The sequence below is a fragment of the Rhinolophus hipposideros genome (genome assembly GCF_964194185.1).
Source record: "Rhinolophus hipposideros genome assembly, chromosome: 6".
Taxonomy (NCBI): Eukaryota; Metazoa; Chordata; class Mammalia; order Chiroptera; family Rhinolophidae; genus Rhinolophus; species Rhinolophus hipposideros.
In genome coordinates this window covers 63,395,704-63,422,630 of record NC_138052.1, presented here as the reverse complement: position 1 = coordinate 63,422,630, position 26,927 = coordinate 63,395,704, and the positions used below count along the sequence as shown (strand labels likewise).

The following is a 26,927-nucleotide window of genomic DNA, read 5'->3' as shown; positions in this document are numbered from 1 at the left end:
CATAAAAAGGGGGAGCGTAAAGGCCTGAACTGGAATATGGGAATAGAGAAAGTAAGCGTACTGAAGAAACTGGAATACTCTAAATATCAAACTTTCTTTTACATAAACTCAAGGGTAACCACTCAAAAAACATCCAAATCTGAAATATATACTGTAATAAAAGAAGAAACAGAGGGAAACATCATAGAATACTACCACACAGAAATAACAGACAACAACAAAAAGGCAAAGAAACAATGGAGACACAGCCTTACCAGAAAACTAAAGACAGAATGACAGGAAATCCTCACATATCAATAATCACCCTGAATGTAAATGGATTGAACTCACCAATAAAGAGACACAGAGTAGCAGATTGGATCAAAAAACTGAACCCAACCATATGCTGCCTACAAGAGACACATCTCAGCTACAAGGACAAGCATAGACTCAAAGTGAAAGGGTGGAAATTGACACTTCAAGCAAATGGTACCCAGAAAAAATCAGGTGTAGCCATAATGATTTCCGATGAAACAGACTTCAGGGTGAAAAAGATAACAAGAGACAAAGATGGACATTTCATAATGGTAAAGGGGACTATACAACAAGAAGACATAACAGTCATCAATATTTATGCCCCCAATCAGGGAGCACCGAAATATACCAAGCAACTACTAACAGAACTAAAGGGAGAAATTGACCAAAACACAATTATACTAGGGGACTTAAATACATCATTGACAGCTATGGATAGATCATCCAAACAGAAGATAAATAACGAAATCGCAGCCCTAAATGACACATTAGATGAATTGGACATAATTGACATATATAGAGCACTTCATCCTAAAACATCAGACTATACATTCTTTTCTAGTGTACATGGAACCTTCTCAAGGATAGACCATATATTGGGACACAAAATCAGCCTCAGCAAATTTAAGAAGATTGAAATCATACCAAGCATATTCTCTGATCACAAAGCTTTGAAATTGGATATCAACTGCAAAAAGAAAGCAGGAAAAAACACAAATACATGGAGATTAAACAACATACTTTTAAAGAACGACTGGGTCAAAGAAGAAATTAGAGGAGAGCTCAAAAGATACATAGAAACAAATGACAATGAAAATACATCCTACCAAAATTTTTGGGATGCCGCGAAAGCAGTTTTAAGAGGGAAATTTATATCATTACAGGCCTATCTCAAGAAACAAGAAAAATCCCAAATAAATAACCTCATGTTACACCTTAAAAAACTAGAAAAAGAAGAACAAGCGAAACCCAAGGTCAGCAGAAGAAAGGAAATAACAAAAATCAGAGCAGAACTAAATGAAATAGAGAACAAAAAGACAATAGAAAAAATTAATGTGACAAAAAGCTGGTTCTTTGAAAAGATTAACAAAATCGACAAACCCTTGGCTAGACTCACTAAGATAAAAAGAGAGAAGACACTATTAACAAAATCAGAAATGAAAAAGGGGAAGTTATCACGGACACCACAGAAATACAAAGGATTATCCAAGAATACTATGAAGGACTATATGCCACCAAATTTAATAACTTAGAAGAAATGGACAAGTTCTTAGAAACATATAGCCTTCCAAGGCTGAATCATGAAGAACTGGAAAATCTTAACAGGCCGATCACCAGGAACGAAATTGAATCAGTCATCAAAAACCTTCCCAAAATCAAAAGTCCTGGACCAGATGGCTTCACCAGTGAATTCTACCAAACCTTCAAAGAGGATCTAATACCAATCCTGCTCAAACTCTTCCAAAAAATTGAAGAAGAGTCAGTACTCCCTAACTCATTTTATGAGGCCAACATTACCCTGATACCAAAACCTGGTAAGGACAACACAAAAAAAGAAAACTACAGACCTATATCTCTGATGAATACAGATGCTAAAATCCTAAACAAAATTCTAGCAAATCGAATACAACAATGCATTAAAAAGATTATTCATCACGACCAAGTGGGGTTCATCCCCGGGGCACAAGGATGGTTCAACATTCGCAAATCCATCAATGTGATACATCACATAAACAAAATAAAGGACAAAAATCATATGATTCTATCAATTGATGCAGAAAAAGCATTTGATAAGATACAACATCCATTTATGATTAAAACACTTACTAAAATTGGTATAGAAGGAAAATACCTCAACATAATAAAGGCCATATACGACAAGCCCTCAGCTAACCTCATAATTAATGGTGAAAAGCTGAAGCCCTTTGCTCTACGTTCAGGAACACGACAAGGTTGTCCCCTATCACCTCTGCTTTTCAACATAGTGTTGGAAGTCCTCGCCAGAGCTATCAGGCAAGAGAAAGAAATAAAAGGCATCCAAATTGGGAATGAAGAAGTTAAATTGTCACTCTTTGCAGATGACATGATGCTATACATAGAAAACCCTAAAGACTCCACCAAAAAGCTATTAGAAACAATCAATGAATACAGTAAAGTTGCTGGCTACAAAATCAACGTACAAAAGTCCATTGCTTTCCTATATACCAACAATGAAATCTCAGAAAAAGAGATAGAAAAAACAATTCCTTTTGCAATTGCAGCAAAAAGAATAAAATACCTAGGAATAAACTTAACCAAGGATGTGAAGGATTTATATGCTGAAAACTATAAGACATTTTTGAAAGAAATTGAAGAAGACACAAAGAAATGGAAAGACATTCCGTGCTCATGGATTGGAAGAATCAACATAGTTAAAATGGCCATACTACCCAAAGCCATATACAGATTTAATGCAATCCCCATTAAAATCCCAATGGCATTTTTTAAAGAAATAGAACAAAAAATCATCAGATTTGTTTGGAACCACAAAAGACCCCGAATAGCCAAAGCAATATTAAAAAAAAAGAACAATACTGGAGGTATCACACTCCCTGATTTTTCCTTGTACTACAGGGCTACAATAATCAAAACAGCTTGGTATTGGCGGAAAAACAGACACATAGACCAATGGAATAGAATTGAGAACCCAGAAATAAAACCACATAAATATGGACAGATAATTTTTGACAAAGAAGCTAAAAACATACAATGGAGGAAAGACAGCCTCTTCAATAAATGGTGCTGGCAGAATTGGATAGCTACGTGCAAAAGAATGAAACTGGACTGCTATCTGTCACCATGTACCAAAATTAATTCAAAATGGATCAAAGACTTAAGCATAAGACCTGACACAATAAACTGCATTGAAGAAAACATAGGTACTAAACTTATGGACCTTGGGTTCAAAGAGCATTTTATGAATTTGACTCCAAAGGCAATGGAAGTAAAAACTAAAATAAACAAATGGGATTATATGAAACTGAAAAGCTTCTGCACAGCAAAAGAAACTATTGACAAAATAATGAGGCAACCAACTGAATGGGAGAAGATTTTCGCAAACAGTTCCTCTGATAAGGGGCTAATATCCAAAATATACAAGGAACTCATGAAACTCAACAACAAAAAAACAAACAACCCAATTGAAAAATGGACAGAGGACCTGAAGAGACATTTCTCCAAAGAGGATATACAAATGGCAAATAGACATATGAAAAAATGCTCAACATCGCTAATCATCAGAGAAATGCAAATGAAAACCACAATGAGATATCACCTCACCCCAGTCAGAATGGCTTTCATCAACAAAACAAATAGTAACAAGTGTTGGAGAGGCTGTGGAGAAAAAGGAACTCTCATACACTGTTGGTGGGAATGCAGACTGGTGCAGCCGCTATGGAAGGCAGTGTGGAGGTTCCTCAAGAAATTACGAATAGAATTACCATATGACCCAGCAATCGCTCTCCTGGGTATCTACCCCAAAAATATAAAAGCATTTCTCTACAGAGACACGTGTACTCCAATGTTCATTGCAGCTTTGTTTACGGTGGCCAAGACATGGAAACAACCAAAATGTCCTTCGATAGATGAATGGATAAAGAAGTTGTGGTACATATACACAATGGAATACTATTCGGCGTTAAGGAAAGATGATATAGGAACATTTGTGACAACATGGATGGATCTCGAGAGAATAATGCTAAGTGAAACAAGTCAGACAGAAAAAGCAGAGAACCCTATGATTTCACTGATATGTGGTATATAAACCAAAAAGAACAAGACAAACAAATGAGAAACAAAAACTCATAGACACAGACAATAATTTAGTGGTTACCAGAGGGTAAGGGGGTGGGGGGTGGGTGATGAGGGTAAAGGGGATCAAATATATGGTGATGGAAGGAGAACTGACTCTGGGTGGTGAACACACAATGGGATTTATAGACGATGTAATACAGAATTGTACACCTGAAATCTATGTAAATTTACTAACAATTGTCACCCCAATAAAATTAATTAAAAAAAAAAACAAAAAAACAGCGATAGCTTTGAGATTCAGCAGATAACAGCTACCAAGTTAAAGAATAATATTCCCTTGTGCAGAGTGTGGAAAGGAATGTTGGCCAATGTACTTCTCTTGAACCACACTCACTGATATGATCAGTGATTACTATCATATTCAAATATGAAACATAACGCGATCTGTGTTTAAAAGGAAAGGTGCTGGGGAGAGGGTAGAAAGGGAGCTTGCACTGACGTTCCTCTGTGCATTTGGTGTTTCTCATTTGTTACCATGTTCAACCCTAACACCTTTCCTGTAGCTGGTTTTACAATCCTATATTAAAGATGAGAAAATGAGGCTCACATGCTTTTACTAAGCCATACATAGAGCCAGAATTCAAAGCTTTAGGTGACTAAGATGCCATGCTTATGCTCTTTTTAATTTTCCAGCAAAAAGATGCAAACTCCATAAACACTTGGAAATCTGTACTTTACATAATCTATATCACTTCAACTAAGTAACTCAATCGTAAAACGAGGAACCTATTTTTACAAAGGAGTTGAAGGTTTTACCGCCCAAAATGCTTAGTCTATTACCCCATGGCCTATTTATGACTTTTTTCATGAGTTACGAGCTTCCAGGTAGAAAAGCAGTCAGAGAAAATGCCCCAAAATAATTTAGTAGTGTTTAAAACCATACCCTATTCTACTTTTTTATGTGCACACACTAACATAACAGTATGAAGCCATATCAAATAATTACTCAAAGCACAGAAGATAAATTTAACTTACTGTAAGGACTCACCACCTGACCATTTTAATTTACTGAAATGTACCCCTGAATTAAATCAAACCAAAACACTGGTACAGCCTTCTCCTCTGATTTAGATGGTTCTGCCAACACTGACTGCGCCTCTGCTAGTAAGCCTCTGCTAGTAAGAGAAGTGCAAGACGTGCCAAATACTATTTAGTAGAGAAAGAGTATAAGAGTCTCTATATACAGTCACCCCTTGGTACCTGTGGAGGATTGGTTCCAGGACGCCCGCAAATAGCAAAATCTGCGGATGCTCAAGTCCCTTACATAAAATGGCACAGTACAAAGCATACATATGTTTTAGATCTGTAGTTGGTTTCGATCCGTGGTTGGTAGATGCAGAATCCATGGATACAGAGGGCTGATTGTATTCCAATGCAGCTACATTCCCTTCTCAAGATATCAATTTAAGTTCACATTAAATGTAATATAAATTTAAGTTTTAGGGGAAGAGATAAACCTATTAAGTCATTCTATGGGGGGGGGGGATCAATGGGCAAAGACAGGGAAACTCTGGAATCAGAACTTTGCCACCAACTCCACCATGCCACTGTCACCTGGCTACATATTCATAGAACCAGGACATCTTTTAGGGGCTTTCTTAGTCTTGACTAATTCACCAGCTAGTCCGTGACGCGTACAACTGCCTGTGTATGTCACAGGACAACCTCTCAATGCACAAGATATGAAAGAAGTAAAATGTCCACATTTGCACCTGCTGGAGAAGGAAGTATTTTAATAGGCAGAGGAGTAGCAGAACAAGTAGAGGTTTGGAAGGAGGAAAAAAAAAATCACATTACTTTGAAACAGCAGGTGACAGATTAGAGAGTATGATCAAAGATTCTTTATTTTATGTATAATCTCCCTTTTGGAAAAGAAGAACTGGTCTAAGCTCTTGATTAAGGCTTAAGGAAGTATCGGCTGGTTTTCCTTTGCCAGTCAAGCCACAATGACCATGAACGCCCATGAGGCCGAACAATGACAGACTCCCAGAGACTCTGTGCTCCTCTCCCACTACTCAGAAGTAAACATTATGAAAAGCGGTATTGGGGTGGCATTTAGGCTGATCGATGTATGCCCTTTCATTTAAAGCAAAATGATACATTTAGAAATAATTATGGGTCTACAATCTGAATAACTACAATTTATATCTCTTTTTTCTATGTTGTCTTGGATAATCATCCCTAAAGAAAAAAATGTCCAGTCCCCAGTGAGTCATTACGGTAGTAGTATCAGTGGAAAATTCTATGAACTTAGGTTTGCTCCTATGTTGGAGAAATATTCTAAAATCAACTCTATACTTTTCTGGAAACAAACAACATGACCTTCAAGATTGGCAACTAAGAAGTTTCATTAATGACAGATGTTAAAGGAAAAAAGATGGGGCCCACGTCTTCATACAAATCATTCACTGAGCATATGGGAAAGACAGCAGATGTGAACGTTCACCACAGGGCTCTCTCACAGCCCAGATCTCACAGATCTCCAACGATTTGCAGGTTACATGTACTGAGGCATCTAAAACATCTGGCGTGCCATGACATTACAATGTTCCCTTCCCTCCACCTCCACGGCAGTGCTTCTAGTGGTGATTATTTAGCAACATATACAAATACTGAACCATTATGCTGCACACCGGAAATTAATATCATGTTGCATGTCAATTATAGCATCATAAAACATTTTGCGTAAAAAAGGATAGTCAATTAAAATTATCCAATAAAGTAGAAGCTTTATTCCTCAATACATTTTTCTATGTCACAGCTGTACTTGTATCTTGTGTTCTTATGTGATTATTAATTCAAATAGTGTCAGATACTGTTTTCGTTGCTGTCATTCAGCAGTGAACCAGACAAACCAAGTCTGTCCTTAGAGGGCATATATGTGGCTAGGAGCTAGAGGCAATAAACAAATAAGATTATAATAATGAAAAAAAGCAAACATTTATTGAGTGCTTACTATGTGCCAGGCACTGTTACAAGTGTTTCAGATGTTAACAAATATTTTACACCTTATCACAATCCTATGAAATTAGTACTATTATTATCCCATTTCAAAGATAAAAGAAAGGAGACACAGAGAATTAAGTAACTTGCTGTCTTTTTTGTTTAAACCAAATGAAAAACGAGTCCGAGTTGTATATGTAGGCTCATGGATATGCCCCCAATAATAAAGCAGAAAAAGATAGGGCCTGCCTATATTTAACCAATTCCATCCTTAACTCTAGCATTTACTGAGCACCTACTGTGTGTCAGATATTACACTAGCCTCTTGATAAACTACCATGAAAAGGACAGCTATATCTCCTGTCCTTACAGTTTCCACAGGTATATGCACTCCTGAAATCATGAGGCTTTTTCATAATAGATATGTGTGCACACTATTCTACTTTTAGGAGACCTGGGCCTTGTACAACATTTTCTTGGGACTTGTACCACATTTTCTCCAGTCTAAATTGTCACCAAGAGGCACAGCTGTAAGAAAGTGCCTGTGACTATTAATAAAACCCACCAGGTTTCCAAAAGTTTCTAATGCATAACATTAGATCCAAAATCCTCAAAAAAACGTATAAATTGTGTAAGACCAACAAGCATTAACAAAGTAGGAAAAATATTATCTCACATCAACCAAACATCTGGATGTGCTTTCATATTTTATCTTCTCAAATGCAGCAAATGTTTGCCACTTTCTATTTTTTAAACACTTCTCTCCTAATGGTACTAACCTCGAGGATATTATTAACTTTCAAGTGAGTTCAAGACAAGTTTGATAGCATACCTCTTTTAGAAAGAGAGTAAGACATTGGGCTTTCTTTTCCACTTCCTGAGTACACAATTGGCTCAAGTGATCTTGTGTCTGTTTCAGGATAATAATTATAGCTAACGATCTGTACTTTTACTAGGTGGCTGCTGGAAAAGGAAGCAAAATATGCTTCCTACAAAATGGCAAATCTTGTGTCCTTTTCTAGGCTACCAGACGCTAACTTTTGGCAGCTTGGAAAGAACAAGAGTGGGTCTATCCATTGCTTTACACCCCCTTAAGCCAGCAGACAGCAAGTCCCAGTGAGTACCTATGAGTCAGTCCTCTATCTATGCAGGGTGAAATTTCCTGCTCTTGCCACTAATGTAGTACTTTCCTCTCCAAAGCAAAGGATACTCAAAAATACCAGGGTGTTCCCACTACCACAAATTTCAATATAACTTCATTGTGGGAACAAATGGTAACAAACACCATATGAAACCCATTCATGATGATACAGTAATCTTAATTGGAAAATAACTGACTGTTTAATATTTATTCTCCATGGATACTGAAAGAATTAGAGGGTAGGAAGACATTTGTTTGGAGCTCAAACTTCAAATGTAAAACCTAAGTTATTTTCCAGTACTTTTAATAAAGTAATCCTTACATATTTTCCTAGAATCCTCCAAAAGTAATACTGAGTCAATCCTTTCAGAATGTTTAGATATAAGTTCTATAATGAAAACAGTAAACTTGCCCTCATTTAAAATGATAGTGTATTATTAAATTAATACCGTGTTTCCCCCAAAATAAGACCTAACCGGACAATCAGCTTAATGCATCTTTTGGAGCAAAAATTAATATAAAACCCAGTCTTACTTTACTATAAGACTAGGTATAATAATATGATATAATATGATATAATACCGGGTCTTATATTAATTTTTGCTCCAAAGATGCATTAGGTCTGATTGTCTGGCTAGGTCTTATTTTCGGGGAAACAGGGTAACTAGTTAATTTGTCTTATAAAAAGTAAATGCTAAAGATTTACGAACATCTTCAGAATAAAAATAAACAATTCTTTAAAATGGTGGTCTTAAAAATGAAATCTGAGGTATACGTTTTCCTATACAGCTCTCAAGAGCTGCCATACATTGTGAAGGGAGCTTGCGTAAGCTTGGTGTGGTTATAATCATCTGCTTTCGGTTACGTCATCTATGGTTTGCACAGGTACTTTTGCTTCTGTATTTGACATATAAAAACCTTTAACCTAAGTAGCACTATCCTAGCCAATTTCATTTCATATTAAAAATTTGTTTTTTAAGATGTTTCTCGAATAAACACACTTTTTTAAATATGGATAATCCCAACGCATGGCACATAAAATGTGTAGTCAGGCAAACTAAAATGCAAAATTAAACTATTTAAAAACAACAAAATGGTGAAAATGGGAAGAGCCATCAAATTTATCCAATTTAATCCCACTGTTTCAAAGATGAGGAAACTAGCTCTAGAAGTTTACTCTATGAATAGTAATTTTCTATGTAATTACTCTATGAATAGTAATTTTCTTTTCTTTTTTCTTTTTTTAAATCGGCTGCGTAGTTCGCCCAAATTACTTAAAACACTAACTTTCAAGTGGTATTCCTCTGGTTCTAAATTTCATCAGGAAGATCTCACAGGCTACCTAGGGGCCCAGGGGTGCTGGCTATCCATCATCTCCTGTTAAACCAGATCAGGTCTTACTTTAGTTACCTGTTTCATATTTGGGGTTCAGCTTTAAAGTTCATTTGAAGAAGGAATGCCACTGCGATCACCAACATAATGAGCATTGCTTTGGATATCTGAGTCATTTGTCATTTTGTTTATAGGGTCTAAACTTAGTTCATTTTCAGGCTAACAATCCCAATAGCACCACAGGGTGGTGAGGAGCCTGAGGTAATGGGAGGTTCAAAAGTGTGGCCCTCAAAAAAACTAGAGGACTCAAGAGGACAACCAGGTCATGGCTCCAATAGGAGGTGCACAAACCCTGAGTCATCATCTTAACTGTTTCAAACTAATCAACTACAAAACCAGCACGAGCAGACATCATCAGGGCAGCACCGCACGTACGGCTGCCACAAAGCACTGATGGCAGGGCCACATTTATAATAGATACTGACCATTATGACCACTTTAGAAAACTCTTAACCTGTGCTGTTAAGCAAACCTCACCTGATATTGTTTCTTCACTTTTGACAGAGAATGTTTCACTTCTATAATCATAAATCATGACTAAAGGAGGCTAATAAATCTGCATTTCTACCTAATGGGTCTATTACACTCAATGATTTAAATAAATGGAAGGACAAAAAAAAATGTCTCATAAAAAAACTTGACTAGAGGTCTACTCATTATGTTGGATAAATGTTACCCCCCAAAATTATTAAATTAAAATCAACTATTTATATTTTGTTTTTAGTCATAAAATAATTTTGTTAACGAAAATAAGCATTGGAGGATCTTTTTCATTACTGAATTGGCTTAAAGATCTATAGAGTATAAAATACAGAGGGACTAATACCTATTTCTTTAGCAGACTCCTAAAAAGTTGTCAAAAGTAAAGATTAAGTATTCTTTTAAAAAGATTTAAAAATTAAATTATATAAGACAACCTGAAATGATAGGTTAAAAATCTAAGAAAACGTATTCTTATATCCATCTCTTGAAGACCCAAATATCTAAAAAATTCTATTATAAACACACGTTTTACTATTTTGAACTTCTTTAAAAGAATTCAGGTAAAATACTCACAGTTACTAATCACTCCTCCCAGTGGATCGCCTTTAAAATCAAATTCAATATCCATATATTTGCCCTGCCAAAGAAAGATTTAGTGAGTTTTCAAGTTCACCTCAAAATATTCAGTCAGCATTATCTTCTTAGAGACTAGCATACTGAGCCCTTTATATATTTGTTTAAATGTAATTAAGAAAGACAGTTTATATAACCATGACGCAAAACAATGCCTCCATGAATAATTCATATTAAATACCACATTAGCTGAAAGCTAACATATCCCACTGCTAATTCAAGAACATTCTCAGCCATCACGTAACTTTTCCATTTCAGATATGTATTTCAAATTCTGAAAGGTATGTATATTCAATTTGAGAATAAAACTGAGGTAAATAAGTATCTCTTGCATATGCACTCGTTGGGAAGATAAATTATATCATTTTTATAGGCAAAATATGTTTTGAGCCATGGCTAGAAACTCGAATCATACTGGACAGTGGAACACTTCAAGTACTGTTTTTGTGTCTACTCAAATTAAATACATGGCTATGTGGAGTGAACAGTTCAGAATCAAACACTGATTGGTATTACTCTCTTAGGCTTTTAACCTAGATTACACAGCAGTATATAACCAGGTTCGTATTACACTTTATAGATGCTATATTAAACACAGAGAAACACATGGAGTTTCATACTGTAATTTTTAAAGATTTGGCCTGTAGTTGTTTAGTTAAAGAGTAACAAGTATAACAGAATAGCCTTGACAGCTGTTTTTTGTTTGGAAAAGGGTGTGTTGATCTAATAAGTAGTCTAGTTTTGTTTCATGTTCTACCTTAGTAGTAGTCAGATAGATGGTTTGTAAATAATTCTCCCAAAGAATTACTTTAACTCTTTTCTATTTTCAAAATAATGGTAAGGGAGAAGAAACATGATCACATGGCACTCAGTCAACAATGCAATTTGTGCCTTTTTATTAGCTCATGCATGCTCTTTCTCCTTCTCCTTCTTCATTATCATGGGTCATCTGGCCTTTTAAAGTCTTCACTTATTCTTAAGTAAAGGCCTACCAAACCTCTTCCTAGATACTCAAGTAGTCAAACAAGGGAAAACAGGACACAGGACCTGCCCTCAAAAACGTAAAGCCTAGGTGGGGAAAAGGAGACAGGTAAACAAGACGTTACTGTGTATGGGGATACATCCTACAGTGGGTCATAGTGCTATGCACAAAGAAAAGGGACACGGGGAGAAGAGGAAGTCTGCCCTAGCTTAAATGCAAAGTATCAGAAGTCGGGCAGGCCAGGAGGTGGGAGAACAGGAAGGAGCAGACATAAGAATTGGCATCTATGAGGATGGTGAGAGAAGTTAGAGTACATCATGACACCGAGACATTTCTTGACAGCCAAGTCAAGTCATTAAGGATTCCTAAACAAGTATGCCCATAGCAGACTTGCCTCTTTACAAGATCACTCTAACTAGTGTGGAATGGACTAGCAAGGAGCAAGACCACATGAAGCTCACAGGAGGTGGCAGCAATCAGGAGAGAATGTTGGTGGCTTTAAGCAGGAGTAGAAAAAGGGAAAAGTAAACAGAGTTGAGAGTTACCCAGAGTCACAATGACAGGTCCTGGTTGAACATACAAGGCTAGAGAGAAGGGGGACAAGAATTAAAAAATCCAGGAATCTAGCTCAGGCAACTGAGTGGATAGTGAGTGATATTCTTCAAGATGGTGGGGACAAAGCAGGTGAAGCACCTACAAAGCAGGGAAGAAAAGGTAACTTCACAAGAGAGTGAAAGGTTAACCGGATGAAAGGGGATGATTTTGATGGAAGGTGGTCCCTGGAATTAGGAGGCAATAGGGTCTAGCATAGGTTAGAGGGATTAGGAATAGTGTGAGACAGGAGTTGAAAATCTCCCAGTATGACAGGAGGCTGTGTACACAGATACAGGGACAGCTGAGGCACAAAAAAGGGCTTAGATGAGGAGGAGGAAGAAGATGGTGGTAGTGGTGATGATTTCTGTGAAGCAGGCATATCATCAGCTGAGAGTAAAGGATAAGAGGTTTGAAGAGAGTAGAATAACCACTGTGGAAAATGAAAAAGGAAGCTGACTAAGGAAAAACTATCGGACAACACTGAGGATTCCGCTGATATTGGTATGGCACTCTTCCCATCCAGCCACATCTTGACTACTGCCAAAAAGCTTGGTTCTGATCGTGTCACTAGTCTACTCAAAAATAACCAGTGGCTTTCCATTGCCTACAAATAAAGCCCGAGACCCTGAACTTGATACTCCAAGCCCTCCAGTTGAGGCCTTAACCCATCTTTCCAACCGTTCGGCCCACAGCTCCTTTCACAGACCTTCTGGTCTATAGCCAATAACTCTGACAAGTTCAGGTCCATACCGGTTATCTCCTCAGTTTCCTCATGCTGTATTGCCAGCTCCACCTGCTCTCCACTCAATTTTGACACATTTGAATCATATGGGCCCACTCAGCTATTCTCTGCTGTCCCAGACTCCTCCAGCTTCTCTATTCTGAACTTATGAAAACTTACTCTGTACCTTTCATGGGGAACTTACTCTTTCACGTGTTGTGTTATAATTACTTTTAGAAAACATGTCCACTTCTTCTAACTAGTCAGTAAGCTTCTTCAAAATAGGTATTCATTCATCAATAAATGTTTTGAGTGTCTACTACTGTGCCAGGCACTGGGCGCCATGACTGAGGCCCTATAGGAACAAGAATGAGGTTCTTGCTCCCATGGCTCTAAGGTCAATGGTCACGTAAGCAGGAGACATGAATATAATAATCCCAGAGACTAATGAATGCCTGGAAAACATAAAAACAGGAAGAAGTCACAGAGTCCAGAAAAAGCATCATGGAAGTGACATCTGAGGTGAGATCTAAATAAAACAACATGCGTCCATGCAAAGATCTGTGGATAGAGCATGGGCAACGGCAAAAGGCTAAGGCTAGAAAGTGTGTGATATGCTTGACAGTCACACAGGCCTGTGTGGCTGAGACTGAATAAGGGTAGACAAGGGTAGAAAAGGCCCCCCACGCATGCAGGGCCTCCCGGGGAGCCTGTCCTGTATTCCAGGTTTAAGGGGGAGCCACTGAGGACTTTCAGCAAGACAGTGATGGAACTTAAGTTTATAAAGGTCACTCCAGCTGCTGGTAGAGTGGATAGTAGGCTGCAAGAGGAGATGCAGGGAGACCTATGTTTAACTATGTATAAAAAAAAAATGTTTTAAACAAATGAATTTTGTGTGGGTTTTTCATTCCTACCGAATGAGATGTTTGGTAATGAAACTTTCCCGACCCTATAGGTTCTCTCCTACACTGTCCAGTGCCTAACTTGGCTCTTGGCACACACGAGTAGTACGTGTTCAACAAAGAACTCTCTTCCTCTGATATCCTTGGTTGAGCAATGATTTCCAAAGCCTTCAAAAGTTTGTTTGCAAAAAACAGTGCACCTCTTTCTTAATGGAAGCTCAATATGTAAAAATAGAGGTGGTATGAGAAACACCGTGAAGTACCTCCATGGAACAATGGTCTAAAATGTCAACCACAGCAAGCATGCCTAACTAGACCATCACAAGGTCTACCAGATTTCTCAGTGAAGTTCATCCTGGGATAACCCATCAAACACTGTCAAGGGAAATGCAATTCCCCTGGAGTCATAAACCACTATTACATATAACTTGGAACACAGTAGTCCTGTAAAATTATAATATGGATTTGAGTATGTTACTGGTCAAGTCAGAGACCACAAAGCAGAGAAATTACTAAAAAACAGGGCATGAAATGATTTAGCCTATAATCTAGTATTAATCTCATATCCTAATATCTCTGTTATAATAGGATTTCTCTGAAGTTACTTAATAAGCTCTATTACCTGCCAAGCCTTTGACTAGATTTCAAATGTCACACAGTAGGAATGACTCTTTAAGAAGTATGGTTTCCTTCTACTTTCGTAGTCTAAGACTAAATACATTTGCAAATATTTTCTGTCAAGTGTGTGTGTAATTTGCAAACAGTAAAAATAAAATCTCCATAAAGCAGCTTGATCTATTGGAATTACTTCTATCTGCCCATACTTTGCTTCTAATTCTATTTATGTAATTAGATTAGCCTGATGACCACAACAGGAAAAGGCATGGCTCAAATCAGTTATAACAACTGACGGGGCTAATCCAATGGAAAAAATTTGCAGCCTTGGAATTAGAAACCTTCCACTTTCCAAGCTATCAAAACTATCTCCCTCAGAGGTCATTCTCTTGCCTTAAGACTGCGTATCTCTAATGAAGAAAATCCAAAATGGGCTAAAAGAGGAAGGGAAAAGAAAGGGCAGGAAGTGTCTGTGGCAGGAAAGCATAAAAGATTATCAAAAATGGTCCCGAGAAATGTGTATGAGAGTTTATAAAGTAAATGATCTTTTATAATAAAATTTATAAAATTGGTTAAACTATAGAAAAAAGGGATCAATTTCAGAATGCCACCATCATACTCAACACGTTTCCCCCAGCTTCCTCCAGGCAGTGTCTGTGTCCCTGTAAAGACCAGAGGCATGACAGAGTGCAGGCCAGCTAGAAATCCCTGAGGGCATATATGTAAGTACACGCTGGAGAGATGGGCTGGAAAGGTTTCTATCAGTGGAATTCACACTTTCCAACTCAATCAAACTCCAAACAACAATTACCTTCAGTTTTTACTATTCAGTCCTCTCTCCCTCTCCCCATTAGGTGCCATTGCTAAACCTCATAATTTTACTTTTCCAAAGTGTTAGAATACACCTGTATCCATTCTGGTCCCACTGCCTAACGGACAAAATCTGTAGAGCATACAAACTTGACACCCAGCTTCTTCTTCCTTCTACTTAATTTCTGACTCTTAATTACAATTTCTAAATACCAAAACTCAGATAAGTAAAGAGTTATTCTAAATAGCCTCATTTAAATTACTCATGGAATTTTATGATAGATGATGAAAAACAAAGAGTTTGTCATTGCAAGAATTAAAAAGGAAAATTCCAGAAAGCAAAAAATGAATTCCTTATAAAACTTTCAGTGTCTCAATAGCAATGGTATTCTTTTTTAAATGTGTGTATTAAGAAATATTAAACATCTACTAGTTGTTTAACATACATGAGCTAAATATTAGTGTTAACACTTATGCTTATACAAATACTTACAAATCTAGAGGAGTTGTCATTCCTTACAGTCTTGGCATTTCCAAATGCTAGTAAGAAAGAAACAGATGCATGGTTAAAATTGACAAAAAAAATAATTTTGAGCAGAGAGATAAAGCTAATGTAATATCTGACATCTATAATTCCTAGAAAATACAAGTTGTAGCAATGACATTTCTGTCCAAAATTTCCACAGAAACATACTTAACAAAACTACACTAAAGCTTCCATGTCTTATTATAAGTTCATAGAAAAAGAGTCATTCCTATGATTCATGGATTTTTTTTCAAGTATGACTGTAAACTTAACCTTGTTTAATTCAAGACCTTTCAACTGTTTTGACAGTAGTTAACTGAATGGCTAGTAAGTAAGCCTTCCATGCTTTCCAAACATTATCATCAGCGAGTAAGATTATTTCAGAGATAACTACAACTAAATGTTACCAAAGGTTTTGTGAAACTTGATAAGGTTTCCAGATAGAATAAGACCCGAGAAACTTTAAACTGTTTAATAATTTTAAGTAAAGCTATTTAAATGTGATTACCATATTTTGCTGAGTATAATGCACTCCTGTGTATAATGCGTATCCACGCTTTTGGCCCTAACTTTCAGGGGGAAAAAAAAGCTTTCGTTTCAATTTTTCAATTCAAATTTTTATTTATTTATATTTAGGCACTTTTTTTTGTATTATAAAGGAATTTTAGCATTTATTTTTTAGCATATTATGATACAAGAAATTTTATATAACAAATAATTACAAAACACAACAGATACAGGGTACAAGAAATGTTATGTACGGTAACAAATTTGTGATATTTATGCATCATAAAAGGCTAAGAATTCTTCATCGTTGCAAGTCTGTCGTAAATTCAACAAAACTGATTACTGTATTACAGGGTATTATTTTGCATACAGGTATCGTTATTGATTTCTAGAATTACATTTTTAACTCATAAGCATAAATAAAAGAATTAAAAACATTTATATAGATACAAAATTAGTACTAACCATGCGTAATGCGCATCCTTATTTTTCCCCTCACAAATTTGGGCAAAAAAGTGTGCATTATACACAGCAAAATATGGTAAATATATAACACAAAGAGTAAGAGATTTGAAAGCTAAAGTCATTTCCAATAGGCTAAAAATGCTACATACTTTTATTAGCTCATGTTCGTCAGATCTAAGTGAAATTTTCCAGAATATAAGGAAAATGGAACTGGCCCATAATGCAAAATCCAAGTGTGTTCCTTCCTATCTCTGCTGCTGCAGAGCCAGGATCTCCCACAGGGGAACGTGTTAAGTGAGGGCACATAAGAACCATGGGTTGATGCTGCCCAGGCACAGTGTTCCTGTTCACCACAGGTAGTTCATAGTCTATTAAAAGGTAAAAGCATCATTTCACCAAGCTTGTGCACAAAGTAGGAGCAAATTAATCTGGGCCAGGGTAGCAGAGGATTAAGTCGAATAAATGTAAGTCTGTATAAGCAGAGGAGATCCCTGTTTGATGCTTCAGAAGCTCAGCGAGGCTCCTTGAATTTTAATGTACAAACCAATCACCTGAGGATCTTGTTGAAATGCAGGCGTTTGGTCACTGAGTCTAGGGATGCGCAAGAAATTCTGCATTTCTACCAATGCCCCGTCACACCCACCCCACAGCTGTTCCTGGGATTCCTGGACCACACTACAGGTAGCAAGGACTGAAGAGACGTGATGATGTGGTGAAGAGAAATGAATCTTTAGATTAAGAGGCCAGGCATCAAAGCCCTGGAAGCCTTTAAATTAAATGGAGAGAATAAGATTAGAGTAACAAGAGCTCAAATGATAACTAAGGGCTAAGAGCTGGTCCAAGTTTTGAAAGCAATCACCAGATCAAGCATGCTAGGGTGTGTTTAAGTCGAAGTTCACTTTGGATATTTGGCTGCCAAACGTGATTGTTGTATCTCACATTAGCCGGTTTTCTTATGCTTTTGATTAAAGAAAAAACAAACAGTTGGCTCCTGCTTACTTAACATAAAACCTACACAGGGAAAGTTATTTGTATTATATCAGATACTCCTCTTGGAATGGGTATGGTTTGGTAGGCCCCTGGCACCAAATTCTCTCTTTAATAGAAAATATACTGAGATGCTATATTGAGTGAGGAAAACTGCACACGGGAAATACTCAAAACAGGATGCTTGCGGAAGTGATTCACATTGTCATCCCATGTCCCCCACCAGATTAAAAGGCTTGAATAAATGCAATCTTGAAAATGGTGAGTGTTGACCTAGTTATCATGAAGACCATGACATTTTTCATGTTTTCACAGGCTAATCCTTCCTAGTGGGTATGAACATGTAGAGTAACACGTAGGGTTGCCAAGTTAACTAACTTGACCGGCCCCCAAACCCAGCTCGAGATGCTGATACATGAAAGACAGTTTATTGTGGCTTGAAGGTCAAGCGCAAGTAAAGGAATTGCTTCAAAAAAACTTTACTCAGGCGCCATTTGCAAGCCATAAACCATCTTTTCATCAAACAAATCTGAGTTGCACATTACTAAACACAGCTCTAAACACTCAAGTCTTTTATTGTGAGCCACAGAATCAAAAACAAGTGTTCCATTATAGAACACTTGAGACACATTCCTCAATTGTTGTTTTTTTTTAAGTTCATTGTTCTAAATGTTCATTTACAGTAGCAGCTCTAGTTAAAAAGTAAAGCATTCCCATAAAAGATAGTGCAAGCCCACAGCAGACATTTCTGCCATTTCCTGTACTGGGGCCTGGCTTCAAATACCATGGAATAAAAGGACAGATTCTAATCACAGATGCAAGCTATAGCATTCCACAGGGCTTCTCCTCAGGATCACAGCATTCTTAAAATAAACATATGCAGAAATACAACACATGGACAGCACCTTAACTTAAAAGCAAAAGATAGCAAACGAAAAGTTAAACCCTAAAACAATAACAGGAAGATAGGACACTTTTACAGCAGCTTCTTTATTCGTGCAGGTACTGAAAGGGGAAAAAAGATCAATAACAACTCCTAGATGTTTCAGCCTTTGCTTTTCACAAAATTATTTTCATGACTTATTTCACTCGCTGGGAGATAAAGGTGCATGGCAACTTCCTGTAGTAAAGTGTAAGGAAGAGGCTAGGCCTAAGTGACAAAGGCTTCTGTCCTTCCACATTGGGGGATATCCCCCCACCCCAAAGTAGTTCTGCTTTAATCCATGTTAAATCTTGACCTACCATGAAATCCGAATAAAGGGTTGAACCAAACTATTCTTCTAGACCACAGATTCTCATCACGGGTGGTTTTGACCCCACAAGGACATATGGCAATATCCAGAGACATTTTCAATGGTAACAACCCAGGACAGGGGTACTACTAGCACCTCATCGGTCAGGGCAGGGATGCTGTCAAACATCCTACAGGGCACAAACCAGCCCTCCACAGCAAAGACGTATCCAGCCAAAATGTCAATAATGCTGACGTTGAGAAACCCTACTCTATCCCAGCAACTGTGTTAAATGACAATAAAGACATGCTTACAATATAAAGCCACGTTGAGGGCTTGTCATCAATAAGGAAAGACTTTGAGTTAGTTTCCAAAATATAGGATGGTTTCTAGTGACGGTTTATGCCAACCCCAGTGGCATTCGGGACTCACCTCCGGCTTTTTTTTCCTGATGGTATTATGGACTGAATGTTTGTGCTCCCCTCCACAAATTCATAGGTTAAAACCCTAACCCCAATGTGATGCTATTTGAAGAGGGGGCCTTTGGCTGGCAGAGTTAGATGAGGTCATGAGCCGGCCTAGCTCCCACCACCACCACCACCACCACCACCACCGCCGCCACCATGCACAAAGAGGTCATGTGAGCACACAGCAGCGAGATGGCAGCTGCCTCCAAGCCAAGAGGACTCAGAAGAAAAAACTACCTTGCCAGAACCTTGATCTTGGACTTCGGAGCCTCCAGAAGTGTGAGATAATAAATTTCTGTTATTTAAGCCACCCAGTCTATGGTATTTTGTTATGGCAGCCAGAGCTAATACAGATGGTGGCCAACCATAGAATTTGAGCTCTACAGTCAGGTTTAGGCTTTCTGTGGTCCTGAAAACACTGGCTCTTAAATGTTTCTCTGGCATAACCTTGGTTTCCCTGACAACAGAAATAGGCAGCCATATGGTTTATCCTGAATGATGTTAATAAAATAGCACTACACTCACTCACATTGCTCTTTTCAACCAAGTTTTTCTTAGCCATTAAGTCAAATGCAAGTATTAGTTGTTTACTTATAAGCAAAATTTAAGTGATTCAAATAAAAACTGAAAGGGAAAAAATAATTTAAGTGGGAAAGCTGCTTTTATATGAGCAAACTGTTCCCTCCTTTAAGCACTAAAGCCAAGAGTCCTTAGGATACAGCTCATTTGCTTGGCAGGTCTGGGCCTGAATCTCTTCCTTCCTCTTCCCTCCCTGGCCACCTCCCAGCACACCACGTATCTGCATCTAGTGTTCAAGTCGCACCGACCCAATGTACACAGAAAGCCTACCTTCCAAGACTGGGTTGGACTGTAAAAGCTGTTCTTTGACTTGATTAACTTCTGCTCCTTTTCCACAAACAGCTGCTACGTAGGACATAACAAGCTTGCTGGCCTCTGTGGATAAAACAAGCCATATTAATAAATGCAGCAGAAATTTTTAATTTTATTTTTATTTTTGGAGGAAGGAAATTGTGAAGTAGGTAGAACATCCACTAACAGTGTTTTCAAATGCCTGTATACCTGAGAGTAAATAATGTTTTGGAAATCTTTTAAAATACTTGTCTTTTCTACTCAATGACATGTCATTAATTCAGATAAACTGCATTTCCCCGAAAATAAGACCTAGCCGGACCATCAGCTCTAATGCGTCTTTTGGAGCAAAAATTAATATAAGACCCGGTCTTATAATAATATAATATATAATATAATGTCATGTAATATAATATAATGTAATATAATACTGGGTCTAATATTAATTTTTGCTCCAAAAGACGCATTAGAGCCGATGGCCTGGCTAAGTCTTATTTTCAGGGAAACACAGTAATAGGAATTGTGCTTAAAGGTTATCACCAGTTGCTAAAAAAACTTGCTAAGTAACATAGCCAACAAAATCTCAAGAGAACTATCTTCTTAAAGCCATCATTTATATACAATTACAATATTATACACAGATGACTCAAGCCAAAAATAACTTGGTAGCCTGGGTATTTTTACCAAATATATTTTTAAATTTTAAAAGAATTGTCCTCAAAAATATTTTCTATCAAACTGGTGTGCTCACAATTAGACTAAATTAATTATTCTTCAACTCAATTAAAAAACTTTGCAGCTAAATAAATAAAAAATAAAATAAAAACCACTTAGCAGCTAATGTCAGGATTTGATAACAAGAAATGTAGCCCTTTGAGGGCACTGTTGTTTACACAGGCTTTACTAGTAACTCTGAAAGGTAAGATGCTAAAAGAAGTAGGCTACCTGAGGCACACAATGATTTCTTAGCTCATACAAAAAATTCTTAGCTCCAAGTTGGACAAAATTTGTTTTTGGTAGTTTCATCCTTTCTGTGTCTATCAGCAGTTTGTGTCCCCTCTCAGCAACTGCCTTCTAAAACCTAATCCTTTTAATACTGAGTTCCAAGGAATATTAATAAGTATTCAGGAAAAAATGAGGTCTAAAGTTAAATGAATTTGGGATGCACAGTGAGTTAGATGAAGTAAAACAGGTTTCCTTTTTAAAAGGCTTCTCGGACGACCATGTGCACTGAGGAACTCTGAGAAAGGATCTAGAATGCTGCATTTCCCAAACGTATTTGCCATGGAATCTTTCACGTTGAGCTGTCCTAGTTCTAATATTCCAGAACGAGGATCTGGGAAATGTTCCACTATTAAACGTTGGCTGAATAAAACATCTGCCTTCATTTGAGCAGTGTAGGTAAGGAAACCAATCTCACCAAATAGTGCTTTCTCTCAGGTCTCTGCACTGGTGGCACCAAGAGCAGGAGTGCCTTCCCCAGGTGTAAGTGACAGCAACTCTGCCTTTGCGTATAAGGGGTAAATCTCAACACTGCCACTTCTCTCGCGGAGACCTGCAGGTGGCTTCCAGCCCTATTCCCCACCGATGAAGAAATCATAAATGAACAACTGGAATGCCACCTTGGGCACACTGCCCAACACCTACTTTAGGGCCTTTGAGCAATCAAAAAGTGACTAACAGGAGCCAATGGGCACCAAAAATCTATGCGGGTCACATAAAGTTCTCAAAGCCTACAATGACTGTTTCTGGAGTACAAACAAATAAGGTATAAAGACAGTAAATGATCTCATGGAGCCCTGGGAACTGTGGTCCCCAGGAGGATGGGCGCTTCCTTCAATGGTTGGAGTCAGGTCTTCCTTCAATTTGCTTTCTGGGTAATGCAATGGTCCAAATACACTCTCTATTGGTCTGTGATGGCTGATTTATACCGTTTCAATCTTTTCATCTTTGCGATGTCCAAAGGGCAATGTCCCTTAATACCTCCATTGTATAAAGTTCCCGAACTACACTTTCCATTGCTCTCAGGGTTTATATAAAAGCTGGTAGATTATATGTACATACTCCTATTGCTCAGTTCAGGCTGAACTGGCTTCAGTTATGGACAAAGAGTTTATGTGATATTACTTTTTATTTGACTTCTTGGTGCCACATTTCCCTCTACCCACCAGTCCAAACTGAAACTCTTCTTCGAGTCACTTCAGGGTATTTTCTTTCTAGGCTTCCTGGCCTACAAGTTCAGGAGAGGCTGCCCTCCCTGCCAATTCCTGACATCTTGTGGTATCTGGCCTTCACCTCTGGGCCAACTCTTCTGAATCACCCTCACATTCCAACTCTGCAGTTGGCCTCTGAAGCAACTCACCTCTAGGCTTTCTTTCTCTTCGCCCTGTATTCTCAGCAGCATTTTTTGCTCCCCATCCCCACCTATACCCTCACATATATTATGTATATTCTTCCTTTTTGACATGAATTTTTGGCCTCTCTTTCTACCCATTATATTATTAGAAGACTGAAAGCATTTATAGGCAAAAATACGCTAACTGTTCCACATAGTAGCAAATACACACACACACACACACACACACACACACACACACACACAGAGTTTAGATGAAAGGGTAATTTTTCTTTTAGGTAAAATGACAAAAAGTATTAAAAATCCAGGGCAAGCTATTTGTTTATTGCAGTGATTAAAGAACTTATTGTAGCCTCAAGCCTCAAACTTTAGATCATGACCACACCTAATTCTCTGGAAATCTTTTTCTGGTCCAGGATAGACTCGAGGTACAAAATGCATTGGCAGGGCTGGGGGTAGGGTGCTGAAATCAATCAAGAATCAGAACTCTCCGGTGGCTGCTAGAATTAATTTGGCCTCTCAGAGACTGGTTAATGGACAGCATGAAATGGAATGAAGTCCTCTCAGGGTCAATTCCATTTTAAAATGGCACTAGGAGCACATCTTTTAGACTTTGGATTTGACTTACATCATCTGGCTGTTAAACTGTATATAAACCTACAGTATCTACTGAGATATAAAAATGGGTTGACTTGCATTGAAATTAGGAATCACTTTTACTAACTTTACAATTTACTTAACTAATTCAAATTCAGATGTAATTTTTAAATATAGTTCAAGGATACTTACTTCTAAGCTCTTATAAAGTTTTAGTGTTCAGATTCTTAACTATGTTGAGGAATTCTTATCCTGGGCTCATTTTAATAATTTATTTTTGGAAGTCAGGATTAAGAGCAATCTTCTTCAAACAAAGTCTCGTTGTCTAAAAGAGACAACTCTTATTTTCCTGACGTACTTGATCTTTAACTTAAGTAGTTCACGAGATATTTACTTCTTTAAAGAAATAAATAAAGCAGTAAGGGTAAATTGCAAAGCCCAACATAGTTTAAAGGACTGTTTTCATGATATTTCACCATGCTGGAAACAGGAAATAACACTTATCTCATAAAGCTTTCTGCTTTATTTCCTTTTGGTTCTTCTGTACTAAAGTTCAAATAACTTTGGACCTTTATTCAAATGATTAGATATTTATCCAAATAAAAATATTATGTAATAACATCTACGAATGAAAAATATATTTCTGAGAAGAATCAGTAACTTATCATCCTCCATATTCCCCAGCCGAGTTTTTGAATTATGCTGACTATTGTAAGGACCAACTACATATGACCTTGACAATCACAGCATAAAATTGTAAGCATTTTTCAAAACAATACTTTTGAAAAGACTGTGAATACATTAATCCAATAATCATATTCTCAATGACAATGTCTTTCATGTATATTGTAAAAATATAAAATGGTTCTATTTTAAACAAAAAAGTATATTCTTCACGTGTACTCAACATTTTGAAAAGCACTGCCATTTTAGACATAAGAACACTGGCATTTAAAATTGGCAAAGGGGAAGAGGATTAAAAAGAACAAATTTCCAGGTATAAAATAAGTCATGGGGATGCAATGTCAAAAAAGAAAAGAAAAGAAAAAGACAAAATGTAACGGCATTGCTTAAATCAATTCTTAATTCATCATTTTCTCTAACTCATACACACTTTACATATGTAAATTTCTATACATGTTTGAATGTAACTTCAATCCTAAAATTCATCAAGAGTAAGACAAACAAAATGTGAAGTCTTTGAAATCAAAATCTCTTCTCACTAGAAAATGGTAAAACCTCTAGGATTTAACAGATAGTTTGCACTAATAGACAAATGGCCTGTGACGAAATACCACTAGAACAGAATATCTAGATCAGAATTCGTTTCCACAAAAAAGGAAAGGGGTTATAGAAGATAGTGTATGATCTTGGGGTTTTTAAATTCCTATTAAGAATAACTAATTTAACTCTGTATTCTCTGATACCTTCTTCTAGGTTGTGAATGATATATATATATATATATATATATATTACGTAATTATTACATAATCATATAATTATAATAGTAATTTTTATGAAAGAAAGTATTGTGAAATAGCAGTAGGTGAATGAGAAAGGAAAAACAAACATCTGAATGGAAGCCTTTTGCAACCATGAGGATAAAAGGATGGGGCTTACAACCAAGACATCAAAACCTGTGCATGTCACTAATGCTTATACTAAGGTGAGTCAATGACATCTCTGTCACTGACAGAGTCAGAGGTCTATCGCAGATGTAAAGTCATACAAGGTCGCTTGGGGTTCAGACCTAAAGGTCTCAATGAGTAACACAGGCTTCATAACTCTTTAAGCAGACGGCTGAAGAGTTCCTAGAAACTGATGTAACTGTAAAATTAGAAACCAAATAATTTATAATGTTTTCTTACATGAGGATCATCTTCTCAGGCCCACAGATTTATTCTGATGTCCTTGGAAAAATGTAGTTATGATGGTTCCCTCATGTTCTGCCTTCCTGCCCTCATCAGGGCTTGAATGGTTACAAATCTGTTTGCATTCACAGCAGTAAACTGTTGAGTTCACTGCCTAGAAACACTTGGGCACTATTGTGAGGCATGATGAATTTTTTATTTAGCCCCCAAAGAACTCAAAGAGTTCTCACCTCTCCCTGGGTGCCCACGTTATATAAACATGCAGCGTAAAAGGGTCTCCAATGTTTAAGACCAGTAACATCATCACCTGCCAAGGGGGGCTTACAACCTAGTTTAATTAATTACTTCTTATAAAATAAGTCCTCTGATACCACATGGTGATTCTGAATAAGCTAGTAAGTAAAGATTCTTATTGAAAAGAGATACTATATGTAAAGCACCAAGCACATTTTGGGCCCTCAATAAATGTTAGTTCTCATTCTCTTTCACTTATTTATAAATACAAAATTTTTAATAACTACATGTACTCAAAAACAATTTTGGTGAATAAGACAATGTGACGTCTCAAAATGGCCTGGCCTACCTCTTCCCCACAGAAATGAGATTAAACCCTCTCTCTAAAACCCTCACACTATACTGCTGCCAGTTGTATAGCAATGTCCATCATTTTATGCTACCATGAGTAACCTCCATATAAAAAAGACATTAAAGAACACATAAATTCTATGTAATACTCAAATTTATGGTCGAATACAATTAAAACCATAATAAAATTTGAAACAATTTTTGTACACAGTTTTCAAAAATGAAAGAAAAGCAGAAAAAGATAGGAACAAGTGAGCAAAACACTCAATGTCTGTGGGGACAGAGAAGGAGATGCTGTTGGGATCTACAAATGAAAAGGAAGGGCTTAGCAGCTACCAAAGAGTACAGTTGAGTACATATTTAAAAACAGCAGCTCTCAGGAGTAGTATCCACCTCCCGATGACGATGGACAACTTGTAGCATCGCCAGATCTGGGAATCACAGTACCTCAGACAAAAGACAAATACTTCAAATGACCTATAGGCAGTGATACTCAAGGAATGGTCCGAGCACTGGCACTACTCAAAGCTGGTTGGTCGGTGGACTGTTACCATTCTACACGGAAGAGTAGACTTTTAGAAATTTTTGTAGCAATTTCATAGTTTATTTAGTCTGCTGAAACTAAAACAAAAATTAGAGATTGAACTCCTTATGTCTTCTTTTGTTTCATTTTTCTGGTATCTGCCTGTTAACAGATTTGGGGAAGGAAGGGAACCTGGTGCTTCACAGTGGAAGGTTTGAGAAGCGCTGCTCCAGGGTGTCGATGGGATCCTCCTCTAGTTTCCTGCCTGAAGCAGCACCAAACCTTGGATACTGTAAACAGAATGGCCCACTGGAGGAAAAGGGGACAGCCCTGAGAAGCATCCATTCTCCAGCTTATGACAGAGGGCAAAGGGATCCTAAGAAGGACTAAATCCGGGGAAGATAGTAGAGAGAAAAGGATTTCAAGTGGTGAATAGGACATTGAAACCAACAGGACAAGTTATTAAGTAGAGAAATATCAAGAGAAGAGTAAACTACAGAAAGAATAAACTCCATACTACAGATTTCTACCAGAGGAATGAGGTGGTTTTGTTTTTGTTTTTTCTCAGAAAAGAATGGA

The 26,927-nt window shown here is 37.3% G+C and overlaps 1 protein-coding gene across 5 annotated transcripts in view; it reads right to left on the bottom strand.

Annotated features, from left to right (window-relative positions):
- Window positions 1-26,927, bottom strand: part of MYO1B (myosin IB) — a 172,807-nt gene that overhangs the window by 63,503 nt on the left and 82,377 nt on the right. For all 5 annotated transcript variants that reach the window (XM_081051487.1, XM_081051488.1, XM_081051490.1 and 2 more), the window contains exons 5-7: window positions 20,396-20,500; window positions 15,856-15,902; window positions 10,679-10,742 (exon numbers count right to left, since the gene is read on the bottom strand). In XM_081051487.1, the coding sequence (XP_080907613.1) occupies window positions 10,679-10,742; window positions 15,856-15,902; window positions 20,396-20,500 (216 nt within the window). The remainder of the gene's footprint in view (window positions 1-10,678; window positions 10,743-15,855; window positions 15,903-20,395; window positions 20,501-26,927) is intronic.